General features: G+C 42.9%; 1 protein-coding gene across 5 annotated transcripts in view; it reads left to right on the forward strand.

Annotated features, from left to right (window-relative positions):
- Positions 1-21,515, forward strand: part of LOC125457500 (rho guanine nucleotide exchange factor 4) — a 423,581-nt gene that overhangs the window by 33,789 nt on the left and 368,277 nt on the right. For all 5 annotated transcript variants that reach the window (XM_048541759.2, XM_048541758.2, XM_048541762.2 and 2 more), the window contains exon 2: positions 17,764-17,799. In XM_048541759.2, coding sequence (XP_048397716.2) covers positions 17,764-17,799 — 36 coding nt within the window. The remainder of the gene's footprint in view (positions 1-17,763; positions 17,800-21,515) is intronic.

Below are 21,515 nucleotides of genomic sequence, written 5' to 3' on the forward strand. Positions count from 1 at the left end.
TAATGCAACATAAACACTCAGATATAAGTACAGTATTAAAAACAACCCAAAGGCAATGGCAAGTTTAAACATTGGTTAAAACAGTTCTACTTTAGAACTTGGCTTTAATCTTTGCCAAAGTAGCCTCTTGTGACCTGAACCACTTCAGCACTTCTTAGAAATGGTTTAAACACTTGTAGCACAGGCAATGATTAAGATTTCCTCCATGCATTCATTTTCAAAACATAACAATAGGCAGGAGGCCAGGTTAATTTTTCTATGTGGGGGGAGAGGGGAGGTGGCAGACAACTGAACAAGAAAGGATAGCAGGATTTTTACTGCAAAGAAACTAGTCATTGTAAGTGGAGCTGTGTTAATTTGACCCTTCAGGAGATCTGGCAATACTTTCAGGCTGTTGTAAATAGGTAAGCACTAGCGTCTTTTTCTTGTTGATAAATAGATAAGGAGTTTTGTTCCCTGAAGAAATTTCAGGTATGTATCATGTTTTTATATTTAGTATCATTCCATCTTAATTGCCTATCTTCCATGCAACCTCACTTTTTGTTGAACAACATTTTCTAGCTGCTTGACCATTTTCTCCTACCTGCCATCACTTGCCATCTCGTCTTGAGAGGTCATGGAATCACTATAGTGTAGAAGCAGGCCCTTCAGCCCAAGAGTCCACACCAACCCTCAGCGTCCCACTATAACCACCTAATCTACACAATCTTGAACACTACAGGCAACTTAGCTTGGCCAATCCACCTGGCCTGCACATCTTTGGGCTGTGGAAGGAAACCTGAGCACCTGGACGAAACTCATGCAGACACAGGGAGAATGTCTGTGTGGAGTTTGCACAATCACCCAAGGGTAGCATCGAACCCAAGTTCCTGGAGCTGAGAGGCAGCAGTGTTAACCACTGAGCTACTGTGCCGAGTTCATGAGAAACGCACAGTTCTGGCTAAGCTCCTCCACAAAGGTCTGCAGAGTGGTCTTGAATTGGGAGCTGCTGTCTCATTTATCCTCTGTGCTCAAGCTGAACCATGTGCTTGCTGTAGAATTAAATATTGTCTTTTTTTTAATGTATCAATTTTAATGTCCCCCATGTTAGATGCAGAATAAGGTATGCTGCTGATTTGCTGGAACAAGAAATTTCTGCCATGCACAAGGTGTAGTGAATTCATGAATGTGTTTGTAATGGAAACGTTCCCACAACATAAATGAGCAGTAGGTTCACAAAACAGCACCCTGCCATTACCAGGCGATACAAGTTTCCTGGACTTCCAACTCAGCAATTTCATTTCTACAGTTTGGTTCAAAATTTATGAACAGGTTTGTGCAGTGTTTTGTCTCCAGTGATAAATGGATTGAGGCTGCACAAAACTCAAAAATTTGTAGAGACAGAAATTTTCATTACTTCCTTTGCTCAGATGTATACTTGAACATAGATCTTAGCGGACTCTTCAATGTTCAGTATAGGCCAATTCCCATGCTGTCACATTGGTTCTCAAAAGCAAAATGAAATTAGGGCTTCCAAATAAATTTCCTTTCCAAACCCAAAGTTATATAATTACAGGAAGCCATCAGTCATCAGGGAAGTGTCCTAAGTTGAAAAAAAGTTGGCTTTGAACTTGACTTGAGGGGAGAACCATCTGGAGCACAAGCTAAGCAATTGTGTGCATAGCATGAATATTTGTAAAGGATATGAAGCTAAGAACATGGAATTATTGTGAGTTTGTTGAGAAATGGAGCCAATGTCATCTTGGTTTATTCATCCAGAAAGACACATAATTTTCTTCAGTGTGCCACCCAATTAAACAATCCCTCGGTTTTCCCCCATCAGTACATTGTCCAGAACTTAATTCCAAGTACTTATCACTTCATCAAGGAAAAACAGTTTCCTGTGCTTAATTCCAAATGTAACTTTCAATAGTAACCTACATCCCTGTGATCTCAATGTTGTTGCATTTTTGGAAATAATTCCATCGATTTACCTTATCCATTCAATTGCCTACCTTTTACATAACCTTTGGAGGTCAGGATAATTTTTTTGTCTTCAGTGTTTAGGAGACAAGATAAGAGGGGGTTGCACATCACAAAACCTCTAAACCTTTCTATGTTTGGCAGTCTGGATTGTTGAGGCATGAGGTAAACCGCTTGGTGCTGTCCTGCAGCGGTTTGAGTCAGTGTGATCAGGGCCAGCAACTCCCGACAAGGCATCCATGAGGTACTGTGGGCCGTCAACAGCAGCAGAACTATTCTGCCAACACAATCTGCAACCCCATGGCCTGGCATATCCCGCTGAATCTGAGATGAGGTAACAGTGACAACCCTTAACATCAAGTTCACGTTCAACTGCGTGTAGCATCAAGGAGCTTTAGCAAAACTGGAATGAATGGGTATGAGTGGGCAAACTCTCCAGTGATTGAAATCATACCAGGCACATTAGAAGAAGGTTATAGTTGTTGGTGGTCAGTCATCTCAGTTCAAGGATATCTCTGCAGGTGCTCCTTGGGGTAGTGTCTAAGGGCCAACCATCTTGAGCTGCTTCATCAATGGCCTTCCTTCCATCATAAGTCAGCAGTGGCCATGTTCGCCGATGATTACACTTTCTTTAGTACCATGTGTGACATCTGAAGCACTTCATGTTCAAATACAAAAAGATCTGGAGAAAATCCAGACACAACTTAACCACCATCCCATGACATTAAATGGTGTTACACACTGAATTCCCCACAATCGACATCTTTGGGTTATCATTGACCAGAAACTGAATTGGACTCACCATATAAATACAATGCCTTTGAAGAACAGGTCAGAGGCTATGAATACTGTGGTGAATGACTCACCTCCCGACTCCCGACAGCCTGTCCACCATATGCAAGGCACAAGTCAGGAGTGTGATGGAATACTCCCCACTTACCTGGATGGATGCAGTTCCAACAACATTCAAGAAGCTTGACACCATCCAGGACCAAGCAGCCGCTTGTTTGGCACCATATGCAAAAGTATCCATTCCCTTCACCACTGAGGCTCAGTGCATGTTGCAGTACATTGTCAAGACATTAGCAGCAGGAATTCAAAGATCCTTAGACGGCACCTTCCAAACCCATGATCACTTCCAGCTAGAAAGACAAGGGCAGCAGTTACATTGATTTGATTTATTGGAAAGTGTCGCTCAGCTTTGTTTGTGAGCAGTACATTAGATCAAAGTAAGCAAGGATTTACAGATTATAGGTTGAAACAAACAACTTGGACAGAGGCATCCATGAGGTACTGTGGGCCGTCAACAGCAGCAGAACTATTCTGCCAACACAATCTGCAAATATTCATGCTATGCACACAATTGCTTAGCTTGTGCTCCAGATGGTTCTCCCCTCAAGTCAAGTTCAAAGCCAACTTTTTTTCAACCTAGGACACTTCCCTGACGACTGATTGCTTCCTGTAATTGTATAACTTTGGGTTTGGAAAGGAAATTTATTTGGAAGCCCCAATTTCATTTTGCTTTTGACGTGCACAGGGCAAAATCGACATTAACAAGATCAACATTATTTGAAGTTGGAGAGTCCATTCAGCAGTTTAATAACAGCAGGGAAGATACTGTTCTTGAACCTGTTGGTGCATGTATTTAAGGTACTACCTTCTGCCTGACTGAAGGGATCGTAGTAGAGGATTACTGGGCTGGGCTAGGTCTTTGATGTTGGCAGCCTTTCCCTGGCAACAGATGGTGTAAGTGGAGCCCATGGATGGTAGGTTGGCTTCCGTGATGGTCTGGGCTGTGCACACAACCTTCTGTAGTTTCTTACAGTCGTGGGCAGAGCAGTTACCGTGCCAAGCTGTTATGCATCCGGATGGTGTGCTTCTGTAGTGCATCTGTAAAAATTGGTGATCCTTATTGGGATGCTAAATTTCTTAAGCTGCCTGAGGAAGAAAAGGCGTTATTATGCCTTCTTGACCATCACCTCTACATGGGAAGTCCAGGACAGGTTGTTGGTTATTGTCACTCCAAGGAACTTGATGCCCTCAACCCTCTGAGCCTCTGTTCTGTTAATGTAGGTGACAGTATGCTTTCCTTCTTCCTTTCTGAAGTCAGTGATCAGTTCTTCAGTTTTGCTGACATTGAGAGAGGTTGTTCTCATTGCACCATGCCACCAAGTTCTCTACCTCCTTTCCATAATCTGACAAATTGTTGTTTGATATCCATCCTACCATTGGTGATGTCGTCAACAAAATTGTAGATGGCGTTCATTCAGAATTTGGCAACACAGTCGTGGGTGTACACGGAGTAAAGTAGGCGGCTGAGGATACATCCCTGAGAGGCTCCAGTGTTATCATGGAGGTGCAGTTGTCAATCTTTACTGTTTGCAGCCTATGGGATAGGAAGCTGATGCATGGGACCACCACCTGAATGTTCTCCTCCAAATCACTGACCATCCTAACTGGGAAATATAAATCTGTTGCTGAGTCAAGATCCTGGAATTCCCTCCCTAAGAGCATTGTGGGTGTACATATGGCACATAGACAGCAATGGTTCAAGAAGGCAGTGCACCACCACCTTCCCAAGGGTGAAAAGAGACTGCCTGTGTATGCAGAGACATTAATGTCCCACAAGTTAATAAAAACACCTGCTTGCTGCTCCTGTGTCTGTTTATGTATCTGACTGAAGTTTTGAATTCCATGTAGGTGAGCTGCTGTCTGGACTTTGGCATTCCTCTCTGTGTTAGCCAACTTGATCAGCTGCAGTGGTGTGGCAATGATGATCTCACCAGAAGGAGCTTCTGACGCTAATCTAGCTAAAATACCCACTGAGGTGGCAGTATCTGAGTTAACTGAGGGCACAGTAGGCAGCCTTGCCAGTGCATCCTCTGAGGGAGCTGTGACTTCTTCCTCGGTTCCTGAGACAGTGCAGATGCCACTAGCGCTGACTGAAACCAAATGAAAGAGTATCTCGCGTACCACGGGTAGAAGATCGGGCATGTTGAGACTATATTCACAGTGGGAAAGTAGACAGTAATAGAACATGCTTATTACATGGTCTCCAGAACTTGGTATTCTGGATATCACTACATGAGTGGTCATGGTCCTCATGGCTCGGGGCCAATATCCTCCTCCTAATAGCATTGTGGAGCTGGATGTTGGGCACATCACCACTTGTCTTGTCTCTCTCTCTCTCTCTCTGACCTATTGAGTGTCATTTTCTCTTGGAATGAGACAGGGAGGATTTAGGTGGGATAAAAATGGCTGGCACAGTAGCTCGTCCTGGTTCAGGTTAGGGGAGAGGTGTCCTGCTTGAGTGAGCAGGCAGCACAGAGGGCATGTAGGGTTAGTCACGTCGGGGTTTTGTGTTGGTCATAGTGACTGAGTGAAAAATGATGGCCATGGCAGTGAGACTGGTAGAGCATGAGCCTGGGTTGGATGTTAATGCAGTAGTGGAGATAGTGAGTGTGAGGCAGCTGAGATGATGGTGGCACTTATCCTGATGGAGTGGAATAAGTTGTTACCCTTCTTGTGCCGTTGCTGGGCATTTCTCCAGACTGTAGACATCACAATGCACTGGATGGTGACATCTGATCTGATTGGCAGGGTCTAATGTTGTGGTTTTCCCGACTGGTTCCTGGGAGAAGAGGATGCCCATCATTTGCACGATTACTGTCACCAGGGCCAGGTCCTTGCCTGCGAAGTGGGGCTCTTCCTTCTCTGACATGTCTAGGGCAAATGATATGAGCCGTGTAGGGCTGCTTCCAACTACCGGTATCTGACCTGAGGCAAAACTGCTTGTTAAATTTGGTGCTGGTGCTAGTTGTCCTGGAATGTCACAACAGTGAAATGTATTTCTCGCTACAGTGAGCAGGAAAGTACACTGGGTAGGGTTCCTTAGGCCACGATGAAGAATAGCTAATGAAGCAGATTTGGCTAGCTAATGTGATAAAAGTCATAAGGGCTCATGGAAAGAAACACACTGTGAAACTCGCCCGATTTGATAGTTCACCAATTTTTGGTAAAATTCAGCCCTTCGTGTTGCAGCACGACACTTATTTGAATTCTATTTAACCTGACGTTTAACTGCCAGTTTGGTCCAATTCAGTTTGGAGTTACTAATACTCCTAGGATTAATGCAACAGAAATTTTCACAGATCTGGATTGCATTTCTCAAGTTAATTGCTTTAAGTTCTTGTCTCCTTCTACTCTTAAGCCTATTAATGTTGTGTTCCTAAAATTTACTCTGGGCCTTTAAAAGCACTGAGCCAATTAATATCCTTTTGTGTGGAGCTTTGGCAAGTCGCTTTTATGGAGGACTGGGTCCGGCTTTCCACAATCCACTCAGGATATCACCCCCTCAAAAAGCGTTAAGGAGGTCAATTATGCAGAGCCTTGCGTTTCTAAATCTGGTGATGATTGTTATTCACTAGAATACTGTACAGACAATCCCTCAACAATCAAATCTATAATGATAGAAAGCAATTTAAATAAGAGCAATGAAGATGGAGCTCTGATGAAGGGTCTAGGCCCGAAACGTCAGCTTTTGTGCTCCTGAGATGCTGCTTGGCCTGCTGTGTTCATCCAGCCTCACATTTTATTATCAATGAAGATGGAGCTGCCTGCTTTGCTTTGATATCTTAAACGAGCATTATTCGAACCTGTTTCTAGTTGGGCTACCTATAAATGGCAAATATTCTCTTTCTTCTCTCTCATTACTTCAGTATAACTCCATCAAACTATCTCTTTTTGCCTCTTTGCCTGTCTCAGAAATCTGTTTTGTCAAAGTCATTCATTCTGCTTACGTTATCTCTCAGTTTTCACGGTGAGTACTTGGTGGAAGCAATTACTCAGCATATTTAATTATTTTGAGTCGCTTGTTTGATCCTCACTTGCATATTTTATGATCCTTGCCTCATGTTTGACTGCCTTCTTCCTGCTAGAATGGTGCAACACCTCCTGTGGTTATATATTGTGGTTTGCTGCTTTGCTTTCTTCTCCACTATTCTCTCTTTTTGCACATGCTTAAACATAGTTCTGAATGTTTATATTCATATCTCAGTTAATTCAATCCACGATACTGTTGCAGGGTCTATACATCTGTACCTATTCAAAATGGCAACATGTTTAAATTTTGGGAATTTTGAGGTTTTCATTTCCAAAGGTTACTGTTTGTTTATACAAATGTCTTTGCTTTTTTAAAAAAAACACCCTTTTTTAAAAAAAAAATTCATTTTTAGAGAAGTGCTTTTAGTGATGAAAGAATTATGATTGACTTTATTCCTGATATTTCCTCTCCACCAGAATTGAAGGCAGCTTAAGGACTCCAGTGTAACAATGTACTGGATTATCGACAGGCTATGTTTTGCTGGTGGAATACGGGTTTGCTTGCACATTCTGTATCCTAGGTGCACCTAACTTGGAGTATAAAGTGGACACAGTGATTCTTCCACGCAGCTACAAAAACAATTCAGAACCAGTACATTGCCTGCCTACCAGGGCACTTTAAATCTTTACCATATAAGCACCACTTCTTTTATGTTCCAACCTTTTGTTGTAAAAGTTTGTAAAGCATTTCTGGAGGAAGGAACTGACAGAACGGTGAGGGAGGATAATAAACGTCACAATTAAAGCTAGTTTGATCTTTCTTTCATAATTAGAATTGATATTGTTTAACAGCTCTCGCGATGTGATCTTTACCCTGCTTCCTCGACCTAGTTTTTCAGTATGTTGAGTCTGGATGTTTTCCGTCATCCTTCATTCCTTGAGTATGACTTTTTCATGGCTTCATACAGGAACCAAAAAAATATTGGGACCATCAATAAATAAGCCAGACTGAAATTTAAGCCAAATAAAAATTCAACCACGATATATCACCACCTTTACATTAGAGCAAATTTTTCAGTTCTCACATTCCATAGTTAATATCGGCCACTAGTCTCACGTGGCCAAGAACTAGGGCAGCACTACTTGTTATTTCCCATTCGTTAGCATTTAATGGTGGGATTTCTCAAGATTCATGTCCATTGGCCCCATGAGTCTAGAAAATTAGTTTGTCGAGTCTAAGCTTTGGCTCAGGTGATAACGCACTTGCCTCTAAGTCAGAAATTTTGTGTTCAAGTAACACTCCAGGTATTTCAGCAAGTTATACGTGATGGAATATAATTACACGGTAGATTTTAAATCAGTAAAGGAATCCATGGATTTGGAGAAAAGGCAGGATGCAGGAGTTGAGTGTTATCAGATCAGCCATGATCTTATCGAAAGGTAGAGCTGAATGCCATCCTTCTGTTCCTATATCTCTTACCATTTATGTTGTCAACTCAGTGTGGTACAGAGACAGTGCTGAGTTGTTGCGTTGTTGTCTTTCAGATGAGATGTTTTGAAGATGCAACTGTCCTCTCAGGTCTAGATAAACGATCCTATGTCACCATTTGAACAAGAGTGGGGAAGACTTCCTTGAGCCGAGCCAATATTGAACTGTCATTAAAATAAATAAAAACATGTTACCTGATCGTTTAACCCGTTGTTGTTTGCAGGCTCTTCCTGCGCATCAATTCTACCCTCCCCCTCCAAATTATAATGGATATCCAAAATATTTTACTGGCTATGAAGAGATTTGGGACATTCTGAAACGCACACTATAAATGCAAGTTTGTTCTTTCTAGAGCCAGTGCTTTGCTGTCCTCACCTGATTTGGTCTCTGCTGTAGGCTTGAAAATACACAATATGTGGCAGGTTAGGTCTGCCATCCCCAGCTTTACAATGAATCAATTTTTTAAAAAAAATTACTATACAGGAATGGCAGAAGTTGCTGGCTAATGGTTAGACAATGTGATAATCTAATTATCTTCAACGCAGCGGGCTTGGTTGAGGTTCCGGTCAGGAGAGCTCTATTTCAGAAAGAGATTATTTAAGAAACAATAGCTGTTCATTAACATATTTAAGGAATCTACACCAATTTTAGGCATATGTGCCTGGATGCCGACAAACAAAGCCTTGTGTCTTAAACAGTGGGCCCAGTGTTGATTTAGTGTAATCTGTCTGCAAGCTAAATTGGGATTTTTTTTTTTGTTTTGTTTCAATTTTGCACAGTAAAAGTGAATGCCATGCAGATTAGCACCTACACCTCATTCTCCAACTTTACGGTTTTTTAAAAAAACTCTCCAGGCTCACAGTCTATTTGTAAATACAAATGTCCAAATCTGGTCATGCTTAAAGCAAACTTCTCGTGGGTGTTTAAATCAAACAACATGTGTACAGGAAAGTCAAGCATGCGCAGTCTGGTTTCTTTAGTCAGATTAAAACCGCTTTTTTTTTTGCATTGAGAATATCTCATATAGACCGCAAATAGCGTCATTAGCAAGAGAGGAGGTTATTGGCACTGCCTTAGCAACTGTCATCATATAAACCACAACCAAGAACAGTTTGCCTCAGGGTCCATGTGCTACAGAGAATACTTTACTTTGCTTAATGGGCCATGACCAAGGTGCATTATCCTTTGCCCAATTTCCTTGAATTTCCCGAAATCTTCAGCAAATCTGATTTCACCACATCCTAACTCCAATGCCTCACCTCTTTCGTCCAGTTCTGTCCAAAGCGTCCTCCCTTAGTTCCACTCTTACTTATGTGGTGAACAGTCAGAGTGTGCCCTCAATGGCTTAAGCCCTCAGCTATCATCACTGTAATGTTCAGGAACCTCAGGACCAATCTGCAAGTTCTTCCACTTCCTCAGCTACATGATGCCCCTCAAGTCTGTCATCTGCAAATGTGGGGTCGACTTAGCCATAGTTGCCAATTACATCCAGAGTTCTACAGAAACACAAAATAAAGACAGTGGATATTAAAAATGTAAAATAAAAACAGAATATGATGGAAATATTCAGGAGGAATGAACAAAGTTAACATTTCAGGTCCCTAACTCTCACCTGTTTTGTTTATTCTGGAGCTGTATCCTTCCTGTACAGTCCTGCTGCAGAACAGCTTGTCAAACATCAAGTTCTGAATGGGCTGAAATTTGGTGCGGCTAATCATTGGGCAGACCAAAACCCTTATCTTCAACACTCCCATAAACTTAGATAACAAGGTGTAGAGCTGGATGAATACAGCAGGCCAAGCAACATCAGAGGAAGAGTCTAGGCCTGAAACGTCAGCCTTCCTGCCCCTCTGATGCTGCTTAGCCTGCTGTGTTCATAAAGCTCTACACCTTGTTATCTCAGATTCTCCAGCATCTGCAATTTCTACTATCTCTGAAACACCCCTATAAAGTTCACTTCTTTACCATTCCCAATCCTTTTTATTGAATTAGAATGCTGACCTGAATACCCACATGTGAGGCTCCATGAATTTAGCCGAGGGACTAATGATTGGGTGTAGGCCATTGAACTACAAATTAATATACTTGGAGCCTGTTTTACCCCTGAAATAAGCACTACATAGTCCATTTTCCAGCTTTTTGTTTTCTTCTCTCAACTCTCTGTATTTTCAGTGACATCCATACCTCTGTACCATGTTGGTCAGATGTACTCTCTTTTCAATAAGTGCGAAGTATGGCAGATCTCCACAGACCCAGGAAATTCATTTGTATGTGTTTCAGATAAACAATCTCTTGCTTTGCTCTCAAAGCAATGACTGTCTGTCTTTCTTTTTATAGCAATTTTGGAATACTATTTATCACACCACAACACAGCCAACACAATTATAGTCAGTTCCTTCATCATAATGCATCGAACCAATTTAGTCACAAGTGTAAGGTATAATCGCTAGAAGTACAGATAAAATAAATTGTGATTAACATATCAATGTGCCTCAACTTGTGTGGAATGCAGTTTTATTTGCAGCATCATCAAGGGAGCTGACGCCAAGATATTTAAGAAAAGTCTACAATATCAGATATAGAAGAAATAGTGGCTTCTGGAAGGGGAGAATCAAGGATTAAATTGAGAAAACTTTTCCTTAACAAGCAATAGGAGACCTCTGGAAAATTATACCTCGGTTCTCATCATGCCGAGCTAATGCCAGGGATTTATTAGCCATGAATCAACTCTGACTGAAATGACTGCAGGTCGTGGGAGAGAAGGGGCACTGCAGATCATATTGTTGTTTCTGAGGCAGGTAACACCTGATTTAGAACATAGAATATAGAAAAGTACAGCACAGGCCCTTCGGCCCACGATGTTGTGCCGTGGAATAATCCTAATCCAAAAATAAAATAACCTAACCCACATTCCCCTCAATTCACTGCTGTCCATGTGCATGTCCAGCAGTCGCTTAAATGTCACTAATGACTCCACTTCCACGACTACTGCTGGCAAACTATTCCATGCGCTCACAACTCTCTGGGTGAAGAACCTCCCTCTGACGTCTCCTCCATACCTTCCTCCTAACACCTTAAAACTATGAACCCTCATGGCAGTCAATCCTGCCTTGGGGAAATGTCTCTGGCTATCGACTGTATCCATGCCCATCATTACCTTGTACGTCTCGATCAGGTCGCCTCTCTTCCTCCTTCTGTCCAGAGAGAAAAGTCCGAGCTCAGTCAACCTCTCCTCGTAAGACAAGCCCTCCAGTCCAGGCAGCATCCTGGTAAACCTCCTTTGCACCCTCTCTAAAGCCTCCACATCTTTCCTATAATAGCGCGACCAGAACTGGGCACAATATTCCAAGTGTGGTCTCACCAGGGTTTTGTAGAGCTGCAGCATAACCTCGCGGCTCTTAGACTTGATCCCCCTGTTAATGAAAACCAAAACACCATATGCTTTCCTAACAACCTTATCCACCTGTTTGGCAACCTTGAGGAAACTATGTACCTGAACACCAAGATCCCGCCGTTCCTCCACACTGCTGAAAATCCTGCCCTTAATCCTATATTCAGCATCCAAGTTCAACCCTCCAAAATGCATCACCTTGCATTTATCCAGGTTGACGTCCATTTGGTAGACTTGCCTCCGTAGAATATGCAGGGTCAGATCAAATTTTCACTTTGGGGGAGGGATGGGGTATTTTCTTTCCTCATTAATGGGATGAGGGTGTCGCTGGCCAGGCAGCATTTATTACCCATCTCTAATTGCTCGGAGGGCAGTTTAGAGTCAACCACATTACTGTGTGTCTGGAGTTGCGTGTAGGCCAGACAGGGTAATGATGGCAGTTTCGTTCCCTAAAGGGCACTAGTGAACCAGATAGGTTTTTTTTCCAACAATCGACAATGGATTCATGGTCATCGTTAGATTCTTGATTCCAGATATTTTTTATTGAAATCAAATCTGACCGTACGCAATGGTGGGATTCAAACCTGAGTCCCCAGAGCATTATCTGGGTTTCTGGATTAACAGCCCAGTGATAATATCACTACGCCATTGCCTCCCACTTGTAGAGGAGGTGCAGCATCGATTGGGGCCTGCTGCCTAGTGACCACATTGGATGTGACCTCATAGAGGCAGCCAAGTGCTGAAGTGGGCAGGTCAGAAGGCCTACTTCCATTCTCCGGTCTGTGTCCCAAAGTTAAGTTACAGTTTACCTTGTTGCACATGCTTGGCAGACATCTCAGGTCCATATGAGGATCATGTGAGTGGAAAGTTGTTGACACAGCTGGACAGAGCTACTTCAGTGTGCTTGGTTGACACCTTTGTGTTTTTGCAATACCATGTCAGGGAAAAGTTAGAGGAAGTTTGAAGTTTCAATACGTTGTCCTCTCTGGATCACTTTTTATATTTGGCACAAGTTTAAAAGGTGTTAAGTGCTTAAAGATTCAAACATTATTGATATTCTAATGGTCTGTTTGATTAACACTTTTATAGTGTTATGGTTATTTTCAAAGCATAGCAAACGAGTGCCTTTTTCTAAGCAGTTTCACACTTAGTTATTGTAGGATTTGTTGATTCTGTATATTGTTAATTGAGTAATTTAGGTTCAGATGTCTGTTAGTTGGCAGAGAGTATGAGGAAAAAATTATGGGTAAGAAGAATGAGTTGCTTATGGGGACTGTAGTGGGTTATGGGTATGAGTGGAGGTCAGAATTGACATGGAGGAGGTATGGGATTGCTGGTCACACCTTCATACATTAGCAAAAATTGGAGTCACAGGAATAGGAGGAGAACCTTGTCCTATCATCCATTTTTAAGTTCTTCTGAGTCTTTGTTGGAGGCATGACAATCCATCCATGACCCCTCCAGTGACCTTCCTGATCAACTGTCCAGCATTACCTTTTTGTGTACCTTTCCTCTAAGTTAGCCATGGCAAAGATGGCAGAGCTGCCTCAATGTGGACAGTTTATGTTCATTGGACAGCATCTCCGTCAGAGTGATGAGTAAAGATTGGCAAGGCTACGCAATCCCTTTTCAATTGCCTGTTTTCTGGTGGCTGTAGGCAATCTTGTTTGTTCTTGTTGTATTTTCGGCAGTCGTTGAATTGTGTCTCTCCGGTGATCAGTCACTCCTGCCTTCTGTGTAATGAAACTTCTGACATTTTTGACTTTCACTCAAACAGCCAACATGTTAAAATATTTGTTTGTAAGATTAGGGCATCACCGGGTATGGGCATCATTGGCTGGTTCAGTGTTTTCTTTACCCATCCTCTCTTGCTCATGAGAAGATGATGGTGAGCCAAATTCTTGATATCCTACAGTTCATGTGGATAAGAACACCCTATGGTACGTATGAGAAGGGGGTTCCAAGTTAGAAAGATTCTAATTCCTCTTTTTTTTAAACTGTCTCACCTTCTCCTATAAAACAGGACCAGAAGTACACTATTCTGCCCGCTGAGCCGGCTCCATTGTTCAAAATAACGATGTGTTTGCATTTTGTATTTGACATTCCCATCTACTTCTGATAACATTTAATTGCCTTACCATCAAGAATCTACTTATTTCTGCCCTAAAAAAAATTAACAATACTGACTCCACAGCCTTCTGAGGAAGACAATTCCAAAGTAACAGAATCCGCTTAAAGAAAACAAATCTCATCATCCCTTTCCCAAAGAATGACGACTAGACTTTTTAAAGAAAAAGTGTGCCCCTGTTTCTGGGCTGACCTGTAAGAGGAAGCATCCTTCCTATGTCCAACTTGTCAGTATAGTTCAGGGGTTTAATATGCACCAGTCAAGTCACCCTCACTGTCCTTAAACTCCAGTGGATATAACCCCACCTGTCCAACCTTTCCTCATTGGACAAACCACCCATTCCAGGTATCAATCTAGTCAACTATCTCTGAACTGCCTCCAATGAATTTATGCCCTTCCTTAAATCAGTCCTCAAGTGCAACGGTATTTGAGATGTGGTCTCACCAATGGCTTGTAAAACTGAAATCTAACATATATCAGTGATAATGGGAACTGCAGATGCTGGAGAATCCAAGATAACAAAGTGTGGAGCTGGATGAACACAGCAGGCCAAGCAGCATCTCAGGAGCACAAAAGCTGACGTTTCAGGCCTAGACCCTTCATCGGAGAGGGAACTGGAATAAATAGGGAGAGATGGGGAGGCGGACCGAAGATGGAGAGAAAACAAGATAGGTAGAAAGGAGAGTATAGGTGGGGAGGGGTTAGGTCAGTCCAGGGAAGATGGACAGGTCAAGGAGGCGGGATGAGGTGGTAGGTAGGAAATGGAGGTGCGGCTTGAGGTGGGACGAAGGGATGGGTGAGAGGAAGAACAAGTTAGGGAAGCAGAGACAGGCTGGGCTGGTTTTGGGATGCAGTGGGGAGAGGGAACGAGCTGGGTTGGTTTTGGGATGCAGTGGGGGAAGGGGAGATTTTGAAGCTTGTGAAGTCCACATTGATACCATTGGGCTGCAGGGTTCCCAAGCGGAATGAGTTGCTGTTCCTGCAACCTTCGGATGGCATCATTGTGGCGCTGCAGGAGGCCCATGATGGACATGTCGTCTGAAGAATGGTAGGGGGAGTTGAAATGGTTCGCGACTGGGAGGTGCAGTTGTTTGTTGCGAACTGAGCAGAGGTCCCTCTTCCGCACCTACACAGGCCCCAAACCCCGCCTCTTCCTCTGTTACATTGATGACTGTATCTTGCTCCCCAGAGGAGCTCGAACAGTTCATCCACTTCACCAACACCTTCCACCCCAACCTCAAGTTCACCTGGGCCATCTCCAATACATCCTTCACCTTCCTGGACCTATCAGTCTCCATCTCAGGTTACCAGCTAGAAACTGATGTCCATTTCAAGCCCACGGACTCCACAGCTACCTAGAATACACCTCCTCCTGCAAAAATTTCATCCGCTATTCCCAATTCCTCCGCCTCCGCCGCATCTGTTCCCCAGGATGAGGCATTCCACTCCCGCACATCCCAGATGTCCACGTTCTTCAAGGACTGCAACTTCCCCTCCGCAGTGGTTGAGAACGTCCTTGACTGCGTCTCCCATGTTTCCCACAACACATCCCTCACACCCCGCCCCCGCCACAACTGCCCCCAGAGGATCCCCCTTGTTCTCACATACCACCCCACCAACCTCCGGATACAACGTATCATCCTCCGACACTTCCGCCATCTACAATCCAACCCCGCCATCCAAGCTATTTTTCCATCCCCACCCTTGTCTGCCTTCCGGAGAGACCACTCTCTCCGCGACTCCCTTGTCCGCTCCACACTTGCCTCCAACCACACCACACCCGGCACCTTCCCCTGCAACCGCAGGAAGTGCTACACTTGCCCCCACACCTCCTCCCTTACCCCCATCCCAGGCCCCAAGATGACCTTCCATATCAAGCAGATGTTCACCTGCACATCTGCCGACGTGGTATATTGTATCCGTTGTATCCGTTGCACCCGGTGTGGCTTCCTCTACATTGGGGAAACCAAGCGGAGGCTTGGGGACCGCTTTGCAGAACACCTCCGCTCAGTTCACAACAAACAACTGCACCTCCCAGTCGTGAACCATTTCAACTCCCCCTCCCATTCCTCAGATGACATGTCCATCATGGGCCTCCTGCAGTGCCACAATGATGCCACCCGAATGTTGCAGGAACAGCAACTTGTATTCCGCTTGGGAACCCAGCAGCCCAATGGTATCAATGTGGACTTCACAAGCTTCAAAATCTCCCCTTCCCCTACTGCAACGCAAAACCAGCCCAGTTCTTCCCCTCCCCCCACTGCACCACACAACCAGCCCAGCCTGTCTCTGCCTCCCTAACCTGTTCTTCGTCTCACCCATCCCTTCCTCCCACCTCAAGCCGCACCTCCATTTCCTACCTACCACCTCATCCCGCCTCCGTGACCTGTCCGTCTTCCCTGGACTGACCTATCCCCTCCCTACCTCCCCACCTATACTCTCCTTTCTACCTATCTTGTTTTCTCTCCATCTTCGGTCCGCCTCCCCCTCTCTCCCTATTTATTCCAGTTCCCTCTCCCCATCCCCCTCTCTGATGAAGGGTCTAGGCCCAAAACGTCAACTTTTGTGCTCCTGAGATGCTGCTTGGCCTGCTGTGTTCATCCAGCTTCATACTTTGTTATCTTGAAATCTAACATGCTTATTTTTATATTCAATTCTTCAGCTAATCGAAGATAGTTTTCCATTACCCTCCATAGTTACATACTGCTCTTGCATACCAACATTTTAACTCTTACATTAGAACACCTGTATCCCTCTGCACCTCCTAATTCCATAGTCATTCTTCATTTGTGTGAATACCCTGCTTTATCATTCTTTTGCCCAAAGTGAACAACTTTACAGTTGTCTGGTTTAAAAAAACCACTTTCCCAGATTTAAAATGGCAAGTCAGACAAGACCAGATAAAAATTAATTTTCCTTATCTTGGTCAGTGAGCATAAATCGTCTGTTCTCTGCATTTGACCCTGACACGTCTGAGTCTAACGTAATTCCAGTCATTCACTGAAAACAGCTGCTAGTTGTAAGAGTTCTTTGTTTGGTGAGCGTTGTCTAAGTTTCCTAATTGCATGTTTTTCTTTCCTTGATATTTTCCTTCAACTGATCTGTTCACAACAGAAGCAGTTTCAACAGAGCTTGAGCTTAGAGGCTAGCTGTCATTTGAGTGTTTGCTCCACTCGATTGGTACCCTTTCTCTCTTGAATTGGAAGACTGTGTGCATTTGAGCCCAATCTCAACTTTAGCATAGGATTGAGGTCCGTACTGATCCAAGAAAGTGCAGATTCCAGACATGCTGTGCTTTAGATGAACTGTTAAACCGAGCTGGGTGGATATTAAAGATCCCATGGTATCATTTGAAGGAGATCTTCCTACTACTGGAAGCTAAGTTTATCTCTTAACTGTGTACAGATGGGTACAGTTTTTTACTTGTGTTAACAACAGCAATTGTATTTTGAGGTAATTCTGTGCATATGGAATATTTGGGTGTTATAGAGGGGAGAACCAGTACAGACTTGTCTTTTCCTGCACTTGATTATTCAGATCTTCTGTTCTCAGCATGTCTTCTCTGTTCCCCACGTTCCTCCTTAAACTGTACCCAGCTACACAGCTCAGCAGCAAGAACATTTTCCACATGATTTATAAACACACGTACTTTCTTGGCAAGTCAATGGCCTACAAATGGCTTACTTTGTTTTCATCTCATTTGCTGACAGAATCTTCAGTGTTCCACTTCACTTCAGTAGTTTCAGGCACGAGTGAAATTGTTTTGGATAGTGGAGCTCCTCCAAATCAATATAATGTGGGGGGAAATAAAACTCTCTTTACTAATGTGCCCAAACAGGCACATTAGATTGTCGATTTGAATGTAGTTGGGAAAACGTAATTGCTCAATGTCCCTCCATTGTCAATCATTTTGAATTTAAGAGTTGAATGCTTTATTTCTGTAAATTTAATACTGTGATTTTCTGTCCACAGCGAGCAATAGATAGGAACTCAAACCTTCAGCACCAGGTAAGAAGTCTATTTTTTTGTCTCCTTTGCTTCAGTATTGAGAATTAATGTGGTCTCATTTTAGTCAAGCTTTCAAGTGTCAGCTATGATCTATTCTACAAATGTAATTTGCTTTGCTGTTACCTGTGTTTATTAATCACTGTCTTGAAGGACTGCTCCTGCTCAAGTGTACAGTGACAAACATGATACAATTTGCCAAATGTTATTCAATCATCACATAACAATTAAGGTTTTGATTTTTAAAAACTACTTACTAAATTTTAGTTGTAATTGCAAAGTTTTGTTGTTGCCCTCAAAGAAAATGACTTATTAAGAATATGTTGCAATATTTATGTTTTATGAGTCATGAATACTTAACCAACATTTTATAAAGTACAGAATCACAGCGTTGTTACAAGCAGAAGGTGGCTTTTTGGCCCATTGTGGTTGCATCAGCTCTTGCTGAATGAGATCATGACTTATTGTTACATTTCCTGCCCTTTCCCTTGTTACCCTGCACATTATTACTATTCATATAATCCCCAAATGCCCCCTTGAATATTTTGATTGAAACTGCGGCCACGATATTTGCAGGCAGTGCATTCCAGACTTGAATCACTCACAGCACGAGAAAGGTTTTTCTAACATCACACTTTACTACTTTTCAGAAATGGTTTAAATTTAAGCCCACTTGTGCCTGAGCAGTTTACAAACTGGAATATTGTCTCCCTATCTGTTCTGTCCAGACTGTTCGCGGTTTTGAAACTTGCTTAATTTTCTCCTCTGAGGAAAACAGTACCAACTTCATCAATCCATCTAGGTCATTGAAGTTTCTTGTAAGTGGACCCTTTCCAGTAAACCTCATCTGAACTCTCTTTAATGTGTTCACAGCCTCCTTTATAGTGTGGCATCCAGAACTGTGTGCAATACTCCAGCTGAGTCTAACTAGTGTCTTACACTTATTTGCCAAAACTTTACTAATTTTGCACGGTATGCCACTATTAATGAAAACAAGGACATTTTATGCTCGGTTACAAGCTATCCCCTCACCACCTGGCCCTATCCCTCCCTGCATGCAGCAATAGTACCTTCAATTTATTCTGTCAATCCATGTTCTTTCTCCCATAATCTGTCTCCTTGCAATTCTCCTCATTGAATTTCACCTACCACCCATTTACCCACTCCTCCAACTTGTCAATATCCTTTCAAAATTCAACACAGTCATTCTCACAGTTAACAATTCTCCCAGATTTTGTGTTCTCTCCAAAATGAAGACTAAACTGCTTGAGGTTTTTGTAAGTTAAACATTTGTGCTGTTCTGTTCTAGAAAGTAGTGCCTATTGTATAGAAATAGTTAATAATTGAGTACAAGAATCACCACCAATTGTGAGATCATGGGAACTTGGGCAAAAGAAAGAAGATGCTTACAACTGGTGGTGATGGAGGAAATCAAAAGGCCATCACAACTAGAACTGAGACCTTGCTGTACCTGAGTGACTGGATCATAGTACGGTATGGCATATTATTACGGGGAGCCAAGGTTGTTGCCTGATGATGACGTCAACTTGTACAAGGGGGCATAGCTACAAATTGAGGAGTGATAGATTTAAGACAGATGTCAGAGGCAGGTTCTTTACTCAGAGAGTGGTAAGGGCGTGGAACGCCCTGCCTGCCAATGTAGTTAATTCAGCCACAATTGGGGGCATTTAAACAGTCCTTGGAGAAGCAGATGGATGATGATGGGATAGTGTCGGGGGATGGGCTTAGGTTAGTTCACAGGTCGGTGCAACATCGAGGGCTGAAGGGCCTGTTCTGCGCTGTATTATTCTATGCTTGTAAAGGCCAACTTGAGGCTAATGTGTTCCTAAAAGCCTTTGTGGAAACATAGGTTATATTCTTGTAATTTGCAAACATTTTCCGTATTGCAATATCATTCTAATATTTACTAAACAAGATTCTTCGAGTTAAACCAGAAAGGTCCCTATCCTCAACCATGTGAGACCACTTTTGAGTTGAAGGGATCCACAAGCAACAGTCTCAAATACACACAGCCAGGTGAACTGGGTTATGCTGATGCAATGTTTCTGTTTTCTCCAAGGCTCAATTTGCATAAACAAAATTGGTAAACACACAGACATTCTGTTTCAGGGGAAGCTGCTTAAAGAATAGCGAGTTCTGTGCATTCTCTTACTGCTCCAGACAGCATTCACTTTCAGCCAGCACTATTAGGCAGATAATCAAAAGCATGGGCTGGGTGTGACATGACCCATTTTAACATTTTTAACAGCAGTCAGGGGAAAAAAGCAGGTGATCTGTACTGTCTTAGGGTAATTGAGGCCTTTAAGTGGGCAATTAAGGGCTTAATTGTAAAATCATATAATTCCCACAGTGTGGAAGCAGGCAATTTGGCCGAAGAAAATCCCACCCAGACCCATCCCTACAACTCTGCAATTCCTGTGGCTAATGCACCTAACCGACACATCCCTGAACATTGTGGGTAATTTAGCATGGCCAGTCCACCTGGTTTGCACATCTTTGGACTGTGGGAGGAAATTGGAGCACCCAGTAGAAACACATGCAGACACTCGAGGATCAGGTTGTGCTTGTGCTTGTGCTTGTGCTAGTGTTTTACTACATGGGGGAGATCGAAGGTCAGTCAGGCAACCTCTTTGGGTGATGTACCTGAGCACAAATCCAGTTATCTAAGCCAATTGCTGTCAAACCTATCATTTCTGGCTACTAGCCTCGTGTCCTCGTCCAATTCAGCCTACTGAGGAAAGTTCTCTAAAAATAAATTTTAAAGAAGCCTGTAGAATATTTATCTAACCTTTGTGGTATTTATCCTTGATTAGTTGCCATTTTGGCGTGTTCCAGCAGCTCAAAAAGACAGATCATCTGTCTGTACTTAGTCATAAACTTAATCATAACCAGTTATCTAAATTTTTGTGAGAAGAGAGAACAATTTAATCCCTATTTATCTTTCATTACATTTGTACCAAAGTATTTCAAATACAATAAGTGACTTTGAAGTATATTACTAACAAACATGATTAAATTTTCACCCATCAAGATTGTTCAATGTTCCCCCTACAATACGAGTTGGGACACTGTAAATGTTAAACTCCCAGGTGAGGTGGGTTGAATTGGCTCTCACTCTTTATTCACCCCTCATTTGTTTGCAACAAGGTAAATTTAAGGAGCAGAATTTGGCTATTCGGTCCATCGAGTCTGCTCACCATTCAGTCATGGCTGATATGTTTCTCAAACCCATTCTCCTGCCTTCTCCCCATAACCCTTGATCCTCTTACCAGTCAAGAACGTTTCCTTCTCTGTCTTTAAATACGTGCAATGATTTGATGTCCACAGCTTTTTGTAGCATTGAGTTTCATTGAATAACACCTTCTGGCTGAATAAATTCCTCCTCATCTCAGTTCGAAAAGGTTGGTCTCTTTACTGTGAAGTTGTGCCCTTGGGCACTCGTCTCTCCAAATATTGGAACTATCTTCTCCACATCGATTCCATCCAGCCTCTTGGTATCCTCTAAGTTTCAAAAAGGTCCCCCCTCATTCTTATAAACTCCATTGGCTACAGACCGAGAGTCCTCATCCACTCCTTGTATGACAAGCCCTTCATTCTCAGGATCATTCTTGTGAATCTTCTCTGGATACCCTCCTGCTAGCACATCCTTCCTTAGATACTGGGCCCAAAACTGCTGTCAATATTGCATATGCAGCCTG

The sequence above is a fragment of the Stegostoma tigrinum genome, chromosome 14 (assembly GCF_030684315.1).
Source record: "Stegostoma tigrinum isolate sSteTig4 chromosome 14, sSteTig4.hap1, whole genome shotgun sequence".
NCBI classification, from domain to species: domain Eukaryota; kingdom Metazoa; phylum Chordata; class Chondrichthyes; order Orectolobiformes; family Stegostomatidae; genus Stegostoma; species Stegostoma tigrinum.